The 10398-nt window shown below is 37.0% G+C and overlaps 1 protein-coding gene across 1 annotated transcript; it reads left to right on the forward strand.

Moving 5' to 3' along the window:
- Positions 1-6951: 6951 nt before the first annotated feature.
- Positions 6952-7875, forward strand: LOC113176544 (olfactory receptor 2D3-like). The gene has a single exon (XM_026381012.2). It carries the CDS (start codon positions 6952-6954, stop codon positions 7873-7875), a length of 924 nt encoding a protein of 307 aa, XP_026236797.2.
- Positions 7876-10398: the final 2523 nt, after the last annotated feature.

Raw genomic sequence — 10398 nt, forward strand, 5'->3', positions numbered from 1 at the left:
TTCAATTTTGTAGACAAGTTATCAAATCCTATATATGCAATAATGACTAAAGAGTTAAGTAATTAGAATTAAAATACTCTTGTGGATAAAATGTATCAATATTTATTGTTATAAATAATTATTTCACTGGTAGTCTTAATAAAGGTATATAGGCAAAGTTTATTAATAAATATGATAAAGGATTATAAAAATTTTTGCATAAATAGAAATAAATCTTGCTGGAAAAGTGCATACCTATAATCCCAGCAGTTTGGGAGATTGAGGCAGAAGAATCTTGAGTTCAAAGCCAGCCTCAGCAACTTAGTGAGGCCATAAGCAACTCAGTGATACCCTATCTCAAAATAGAAAATAAAAAAGTGCTGGGGATGTGGCTTAGTTGTTAAGTGCCCCTAGGTTCAATCCCTGGTAACAACAAAACAAACAAACAAAAATCAATATAGTATAACCTAGAAAAATATGAATCTGTTCCTACATCTGTCAATTAATTCAAATACTTGAATCTTACAGAATTTTTTATTGATTTTATTTTTAATATACACAACAGTGGAATGCATTACAATTCTTATTATATATATAGAACACAAATTTTCATCTTTGTATATAAAGTATGTTCATGCCATTTCATGTCTTTATACATGTACCTTTTTTTTGCATTACAATTCTTATTACACATATATACCACATATCTATCTCTGTTTGTATATCAAGTATGTTCACACCCAATTCGTGTCTTCATACATGTACTTTGCATAATGATGTCCATCACATTCTACCATCCTTGCTAATCCCCTGCCACCTCCTTTTCCCTCCCATTCCTCTTCCCTATCTAGAATTAATCTATTCTTCCCATGCTCCCCCTCCCTACCTCACTATGAGTCAGCTTCCTAATATCAGAGAAAGCATTTGGCATTTGTTTTTTGGGGGATTGTCTAACTTCACTTAGCATTATCTTCTCCAATGCCGTCCATTTACCTGCAAATGCCACAGTTTACTTTTAATGCTGAGTAATATTCCATTGTGTATATGTGCAACATTTTTTAATCCATTCATTACTGAAGGGTATCTAGGTTGGCTCCACAATTTAGCTATTGTGAATTATGCTGCTATAAACATTGATGTGGCTATGTCCCTGTAGTATGCTGTCCTTTGGGTATAGTCCTTTGGGTATAGTCTGAGGAGAGGAATAGCTGGGTCAAATGGTTGTTCCATTCCCAGATTTCCAAGGAATCTCCATACTGCTTTCCATATTGGCTGTACCAATTGAAGTCCCATCAGCAATGTGTAAGCGTACATTTTCCCCCACATTCTCGCCAACACTTACTGTTGTTTGTCTTCATAATAGCTGCCATTCTGACGGGAGTGACATTATATCTTAGAGTATTTTTGATTTGCATTTCTCTGATTGCTAGAGATGGTGAGCATTTTTTCATATATTTGTTGATTGATTGTATATCCTCTTCTGAGAAGTGTCTGTTCTGGTCATTAGCCCATTTGTTGATTGGGTTATGTTTTTTTGGTGCTTAGCTTTTTGAGTTCTTTATATACCCTAGAGATTAGTGCTCTATCTGATGTGTGAGGGGTAAAAATTTGCTCACAGGATGTAGGTTCTCTGTTTACCACACAGATTATTTCTTCTGCTGAGAAGAAAGTTTTTAGTTTGATTCCATCCCATTTATTGATTCTTGGTTTTAATTCTTTTGCTATAGGAGTTTTATTGAGGAAGTTGGGGCCTAATCCCACATGATGAAGATTAGGGCCTACTTTTTCTTCTATTAGATGCAGAGTCTCTGGTTTAATTCCTAGGTCCTTGATCCATTTTGAGTTAAGTTTTGTGAATGGTGAGAGATAGGGGTTTAATTTCATCTTGTTGCATATGGATTTCCAATTTTCCCAGCACCATTTGTTGAAGATTCTATCTTTTTTCCAGTGCATGTTTTTGGCACCTTTGTCTAATATAAGACAATTGTAATTTTGTGGGTTAGTATCTGTGTCCTTTATTCTGTACCATTGGTCTACCAGTCTGTTTTGGTGCCAATTACATGCTGTTTTTGTTACTATTGCTCTGTAGTATAGTTGTCTGGTATAGTGATACCATCTGCTTCACTCTTCCTGCTAAGGATTGCTTTGGCTATTCTGGGTCTCTTATTTTTGCAGATGAATTTTGTGATTGTTTTTTGTATTTCTATGAGGAATGCCATTGGGATTTTGATTGTAATTGCATTAAATCTGTATAGTGCTTCTGGTAGTATGGTAATTTAGACAATATTAATTCTGCCTATCTAAGAGCAAGGTAGATCTTTCCATCTTCTAAGGTCTTCTTTGATTTCTGTCTTTAGGGTTCTGTAGTTTTCATTGTGTAGATCTTTCACCTCTTCATTAAATTGATTCCAAAATATCTTTTTTTTTGAGGTTATTGTAAATGGGGTAGTTTTCCTCATTTCGTTCTCAGAGGCTTTGTCACTGATATATAGAAGTGCCTTTGATTTATGGGTGTTGATTTTATATCCTGCTACTTTGCTGAATTCATTTACTAGTTCCAGAAGTTTTCTGGTGGAGTTTTCTGGGTCTTCTAGGTGTGAATCATATCATCAGCAAATAGTGCTAATTTAAGTTCTTCTTTTCCTATACATATCCTTTTAATTTCTTTAGTCTGTCTAATTTCTGGCCAGTATTTCAAGATTATGTTGAATAGAAGTGGTGAAGAACAGATCAGCAGCAAAAGCAGTAGAAGGCAAGAAATAACTAAAATTAGAGCTGAAATCAATGACAGACCCTTAGCCACACTAACAAAGAGCAGCAGAGAGAGAACTCAAATTACCAGCATTTGTGATGAAAAAGATAATATCACAACAGACACTATAGAAATAGAGAGGATAATTAGAATTTCTTTTGAAATCTCATACTCCATTAAAATAGAAGTCATTGAAGGCATTGATAAATTTCTTAAGTCATAAGATTGCCCAGATTGAGTCAGGAAGATATACATAATTTAAGCAGACCAATATCAATCAAGTAAGGAAATAGAAGATGCCATTAGAAGCTTACCAACCAAGAAAATCCCAGGACTGGATGGATACACAGCCTAATTCTACAAGACTTTTAAGGAAGAACTAATACCACTACTCTTCATTTTATTTCAGGAAATAGAAAAAGAGGTAATAATTCCAAACTCATTCTATAAGGCCAATATCACCCTTATCCCCAAACCAAGCAAATACATATCAAAGAAAGAAAACTTCAGACCAATATCTCTAATGAACATAGATGCAAAAATTCTCAATAAAATTCTGGGAAATCGAATACAAAAACATATCAAAAAGATTATGCACCATGATCAAGTGGGATTCATCCCAGATATGCAAGGTTAGTTCAACATACAGAAATCAATAAATGTAATTCCTCACATTAATAAACTTAAAGATAAGAATTATATAATTATCTCAATAGATGCAGAAAAAGCATTTGAAAAAATATAGCACCCCTTTATGTTCAAAACACTAGAAAAACTAGGGACAACAGGAACATATTTCAACATTGTAAAGGCTATCTCTATGCTTAGCCTCAGGCCTACATCATTCTAAATGGAAAAATTGAAGGCATTCCCTCGTACAGAAATTTTCTCAGATGTGTTTTTTTATTTTTTATTTTTTAGTTGTTGATGGCCCTGTATTTTATTTGCTTATTTGTATGTGGTGCTGAGAATCAAACCAGTGCCTCACACATACAAGGCTCTACCACTGAGCTACAACTCCAGCTCTTCAGATGTGTTTTTAAATACCAGCTAAAGCTATTTAATAATGGCCATGGAGTCCTCAAATAAACAATAATTTAAGCTTATTTACTAGATAACTACTGGAAAAGGGTGCATATTTTCATTTCTCTGACAATTTAAGTTTGAGGATGCCAAGATGCCACACTCATGCCCTTCATACTCTTGATTCTGCTGCTAATCAGAGAAAGAAGGGACAGGTGCAAGTGACTTCTTGTGTCCCTCTGATGCTCAGAGCATACAATTATTTTAATGTTTAGGGAAGGGTTAGAAATTAAAGGAGATTTGCAGAATTCAATTTATGATCAGAAATAAACTAAATGAAATGTCCCAAGGTATCTCATTGTGTGAAGAGGTAATAAAGTGAGTTATTCCCAAGAGAACCCAAGGGAATATCTTGTTTACATCAACTCTCAGGACCTCAATCTTTTAACAGTTTCTCTTAGAAAAAGATTCAGTTCAGTGTTGGTGCTTGAAAAATAAGTGTTTTATTCCAGCAAGAGTACAGCAAGAGTTTGGAATAGACACTAGTGCAAAATCCATTTTGTCAGGAGAGAAGGTTGAATGTCCCTGAGACTGTTATCTGTGCATCTACAGCTTAGACCTCTGGATCTCTAGTATATTAATGTGAATTCCTCTCATTCATCGTTCCTCTACCCTAAAACAAACTCATCCCAGGCTCCAGGTAAGGAGGAAGATGGTGAAGTAACCAGAAAGGAAGATTTTGAAAGAAATAAGATTCTCAAAAAACAGAATCTTGAGTGTATCCTGAGAAAAGGCATTTAAATCTTTATTTTTACAGCTCGTCTATTTGGGAGAGGAGATTTTTCTTTTTCCAATTTTCTCTAGCATCCTCAACCCTAGAAATCTTGCTACTGGACTCTACATGAGGGTTTGAGTTTAAGTACTAAGAGTTTTGAGAAACCAAAAGTATAATTTCCCTCAAACTATCTATGCCTTTCCAGACTCTCCCTACTGTCTGGTCTTGATTCAGTCCTTTTAATGTTAGTGTTCTCTTCCTCTTCCTCTTTCACTTTTCTTTTCTTATTTATTTTTTATTTTTTAGTACTAGGGATTGAACTCAGGGGCACTTGGCCACTGAGCCACATCCCCTGCCCTATTTTGTATTTTATTTAGAGACAGGGTCTCATTGAGTTGCATAGTGCCTTGCCATTGGCAAGGCTGGCTTTGAACTCACGAACCTCCTGCCTCAGCCTCTCGAGCCACTGGGATTACAGGTGTGAGCCACCGGGCCTGGCTTCTTTCACTTTTCTTGTAATCTCTTCTTGGGTGACTCACTAAACTTACAAGGCTCTACCTCAGATGTAAGACAGAGCTTCTTGACATTGGTCACCCATTGTCTGGGAAGTGGGAAGGAGCCAGAATTTGATGAGCACTAACGTGGCTGTGAGTGTACTTCAAGTACCGGTACCAGAGTCTTCCAAGGCCTCAATACTCTCTCTCTCTCTCTCTCTCTCTCTCTCTCTCTCTCTCTCTCACTTCTCTCTCTCTCTCTCTCTCTCTCTCTGGGGTTAGAATGAGAAATAGAAAAGACTTGCAAATTTAGGGTCTCTTCCTCTTTTCACTTAAAACTGCCAGTGATGCGCTCTCACCTAGGTAAGTATCCCAGATGGTATTACCTTGTGATTTTCCTTATTGCATGATGTCTCTGTTCTAAGGAGATCAACTAGCTGGACCACATCAGCTCTGCTTTTTAAATTTCCTACAATGCTTTAGATGGAGTGAATAGTGCTTAGTAATACTAAGAAATTCATGTGTGACATTGCCTACATGTGGAGTAGGAGTCCATTCATTCCCTCAAAGCCAAAGGACTCTCTGGTAAATTAAGCTAGACTAAATTCAGACTCAATCTAGATGAAAATTCTTTAATAGAAACTTGTCATCCTGTGAACTTGAAATCAAGTCACACTTGGCAGCTCATGAGCCAGTGGTCCAGTCACAATGGTCTGTTCATATTCCTTCTATACTGCCAGCTAGACATAGGGTGTTGTGTGAGATGGGAAAAACCTTACATGTTTGAAGTCTTGGACTACCCTCTATCTTAAGATGGTCCTGCCCAGAGGGCTGACTTTCTGCTCCAAACATCTTTATCCTAAAGGGTAGTTCTAAGACGAGTATTTCAATCCTTCTCAGGGATCTCACTATACCTCTGAGTCCCAGTCATCTGCTACTTTCTCTGATTCTTTCTGTGATTCACTTATCCATTAACTTGGATCCTGTCATATGTTCTTTGTTGCACGTATACAGAAAAATAGAGAGACTTTGAATAGTCTGACTGGCTTCAGAGCATCAGTCCAGTGCCTGATTTTCTACCAATGCACCCAACCAGCTGACTGGACATTCTGAATGAAACTGCAGCATGAATGATGTCACACACTCATAAGACATTACAAGTATGTGGACAGTTGTTGTGGTTGCATGTGTTCTTCATGAAGGTCCCCACAATGTATGGTGTTGCTGTGGCTAGTTGCCTCTTTATGGTTTTAGCTCCACTACAGAGGACCCTACCTGCCTTACCCTTGAGTACCACCATCACAATCAAAGATTATTTCTCTGATCCAATGAAGAATTTAGGAAAGGACAAAGACTGTGGATCATATCACAATGGAAACTGTGTATTAATTGCCTTTTAGTGGGGGAAGGTGTGCTTGTATAGATGATAAAAAATCCACTGGAAAAATTGTAAAAGTTGATTATTTAAATCTGCTATGTGATGAAATTAAATGTAAGTTCTGTGCTGTAATCAGTAAACTAGAAAGTAAACTATAACTGGGGATTTCTACTAGAGGGACAATTCCTTTCATTGTCTCAAATCCATATAATACATTCTTTTTCTTTGCCTCAGATGAATAACATGAATTTTCCAAGAAGATATTTCCTAGTATTATTTGCACAATTGTCAAACAGCAGTTATGATTTATTTACTCTCCCAGCAAGGATCACCAAGAAGGCATAATGCTGGTGTAACTGTACCTACGAACCAAAGGGCTCCAGATGAAAATTCAGGATGGGAAATTAGAAAATCCAGTGTCTTACATGTTTACAAGAATTTAAAAAATCAAGTACATTTGTTCTTCCAATGAGAGGCTCACTTACTGGATTGGATGTCCCATCATAGTCAATGTTTGATGGTTCAAATCTGTAGACAGACATAAATATCCATGGGCAGAGAAAACAAAACTTATCTGACTGAATTCATCTTGCTGGGCCTTTCTTCAGATCATCAGACCCAGATCCTGCTGTTTGTGGTATTTCTTATCATCTACCTGCTAACTGTGTTTGGGAATCTACTTATCATACTCCTAGTTCACATTGACACTCGGCTTCATACACCAATGTACTTCTTCCTCAAAAATCTGTCATTTACTGATTTCTGTTTCTCTACAACTATTGTTCCTAAGATGCTATCCCATTTTCTGGTTATAAGAAAGACCATTTCATTTATTGGGTGCTCAACTCAGATGTTTTTCTTTCTAGTAATGGGGTGCACTGAAAGTTCACTTCTAGCAGTGATGTCCTATGACCGTTATGTGGCAGTCTGCAAACCTCTGCACTACTCCACCATCATGACCCACAGGGTTTGTGTTTTGCTGGTCATAGGGTCTTGGGTTAGTGGAGTATTTGTGTCTTTAGTAGATACCACTTTCACTTTATGTCTCCCATACCAGGGGCCAAATATAATTAATCATTACTTTTGTGAGCCTCCTGCTCTTTTGAAACTGGCTTCGGAAGACACCTACAAAGCGGAGATGGCTCTCTTTGCAATGGGTGTAATAATCCTCCTAGGTCCTGCCTCTCTCATTCTTTTCTCCTACAGGAATATTATCTCAACTGTGATTCAAATACAGTCAGGGGAAGGGAGGCTTAAGGTCTTCTCTACCTGTGGTTCCCATTTTATTGTGGTTATCTTCTTCTATGGGTCAACAATATTTACTTACATGCAGCCAAATTCAAAGAAAATGAATGAAGGGGATAAGGTGATCTCAGTGTTCTACTCAGTCATAACTTCCATGATGAACCCATTCATTTATAGCCTAAGGAACAAGGATGTGAAGGAGGCTTTAAGGAGAGTAATTAGAAGATAAAGCCTATTAGAGGTAGTGATCTTTCTACTGGTATATAATCAGGGGTATGAAGACATTAGAAAGTTCTAAATTTTCAACAGCTTTTATTCTGAATGATCTCTCATCTGAGACATCACCCAATGCGTACATGTCCTTTTACCCATCTATGAATATTTCCCGGTTCTTCTACTGCAGTCATGCTAAAGCTTTATTCTTTATGACCACTGCTCATTTGCATGGTCACAGCTTATTGATAAATATATTAAAAATATTTTAAATAGTGAACAAGTTTTTTATTTATGTGGTCTTATTGGTGCACCAATCCATTTTCATACAGGGATATTTCCTTTCGCTCTAAGCTCTCCAACTACTTGCTAAACTCATGCGAGTACTATCCATAGCCACTTATGCATCTTAAAATCCTGACAAATATTAAAAGACTAGATTCCACAATTTCCTGTAAGAAAAATGTCAGTGATTTTTGTATGAAACTCTGATAGTAGGATCATTTTAAAAATATCTGTAGAGGTCGAATCTACTGTTATAGACAATCTAACCACAATTGGAGAGAACTATTAATGTAGATAACAAGGTCCAACAGCAGACTTTAATATCTCACACACTGTCTCTCTCTTAGGATAATTGCTGGCTTGAGGAAACAAAAATTGAGAACAAATTTCCTATACCAGAACTGTCATGTGAAAAACCCTGTGATATCACAGTACTCCACAACTTCTCTTCCCTCTGTCATGCTCACCTCTCCTCTGTAGATTTTGCCACTATCCATTAAGATCTCTGTGGGAAGTGGAACTGAATGGCTGACATCTAAGGGGAAATATTGGAGTTTGTTTTGTAGGATGAATTAGTCCCTTTAGCTTTTTCTAAATATTGTTATAACAATAGGGCAGAAGCACCACTGATAACATACCTGCAGCTACTTGCTGTCCCCGCTTTAGAAGAAAATCCAGTTGTCTTATTCACCAGACCCAACTGAATGTGTCACTATAGGTGTGAAGTGGAATAAACCCAATATATCATTGGTATGCAGGAATTCTACCAATTCCCATCCTGATTGCAGGGCCTGTGGGTCATGAAAACACAGCAGTAGATCATGTCAGTGCTAGCCATTTTCCCCCATGGTTCTCTGTTTCTCTTGGTGAAAGTCTTATGGCACAAGCATCCCTTAGTTGTACTTCCTTTCCCAGATTTACACATATGCCACTGGCTTGTCCTATCTTTCTACCATGGAGAAGGATTCCCTTTGTGGGGAAGAGTCCCTTTGTGGGGAACCTTGGCATGAGGAGAAGAGTGCTGCTCATCTTGCCCAACCCTCCTTTCATGAAGTGGGAAGAGTCTAGAAACAATTATTTTTCAGGAAGTAGTTTACACTTGGAGTTCACCTCTCACTTTGGGAAGTTTTATTAACAAGTGTACAAACAGCAATTAGAGTAAAGGATGACATAGGATAGAGAAAACTAGAAAGTCCTGATGAAATCAAAGTTCAACACACTGACATCTGGCTGCTCTGCTCCAATACCCTTGGCTTGCTCTTCATATCCAATGCTCTTCATTCTCTGTGTTGAGTGTATTGTGTGTAGAACTGGGGATCAAATGTTCAAGGATGGATTCACTACACAAGCATGATGTGTAGTATTTTTAGATATCATGAATAAACATGATCCTATACAAAGAAATACACAGTTGGTGAATTCAGCATGCTGCTTTCATCAGACACTGAACCATTTCTAAATATTGGGGAAAGCAAGAAAATTCAACTAAAGAACTTTAAAAAACATAGATCTATTAGCCCAAAGCCTATATAATTAAATTATGAATTTATATATATTATAATATTTATATTTCTTTATTTTTTATTAGAGCATAATAGTTCTATATAGTAGTTGAGTTTGTCCTGAGAAAATCACACATGCATGGAATTCAGTTTCAGTTCACATTTCTCTCTTTCTCCCTTTTCTAAAGTATTAAAGCAGCATTTTTTTTTTTTTTTTTTGTGGACGGGGAGGGGTGGTGGGTACCGGGGACTGAATTCATGGGCACTCAACCACTGAGCCACATACCCAACCCTGTTTTGTATTTTATTTAGAGACCAGGATCTCACTGAGTTGCTTAGCACCTCGCCATTGCTGTGGGTGGCTTTGAACTTACTATCCTCCTGCTTCAGTCTCCCAAGCCACTGGGATTACAGTTGTGTGCACTGCATCTGGCTAAAGCAGCATTTTAGGTCAATAGATGACTTATAACAATATATAGTTGACATATCAAATATGGCATGAGAAAAAAATTTATCAGAATCAGGTACTGCATCATTACAATGTAAGAAAGAACACACTTGAAAAATCTTTTGGAATAATTCAATTTCACTGTTTATCTGAGATATTTCTCTAGTATTCAAACCCACGTATCTAGTAACTTCTCTATTGCTAGAAACAATTTTGTACATTTCTGAACTCAGTATTCTTCCCCTCCCTCTATCCAAAGGAACCAGAAGAATCCAAATATTGGTAAAAATAAAAATTAGAGCAA

This window comes from Urocitellus parryii, chromosome 4 (genome assembly GCF_045843805.1).
Source record: "Urocitellus parryii isolate mUroPar1 chromosome 4, mUroPar1.hap1, whole genome shotgun sequence".
Taxonomy (NCBI): domain Eukaryota; kingdom Metazoa; phylum Chordata; class Mammalia; order Rodentia; family Sciuridae; genus Urocitellus; species Urocitellus parryii.

Bases quoted from the DNA above. Each gene is read 5' to 3' on its own strand.
- LOC113176544 (XM_026381012.2), top strand. From the start codon at position 6,952: ATGGGCAGAGAAAACAAAACTTATCTGACTGAATTCATCTTGCTGGGC.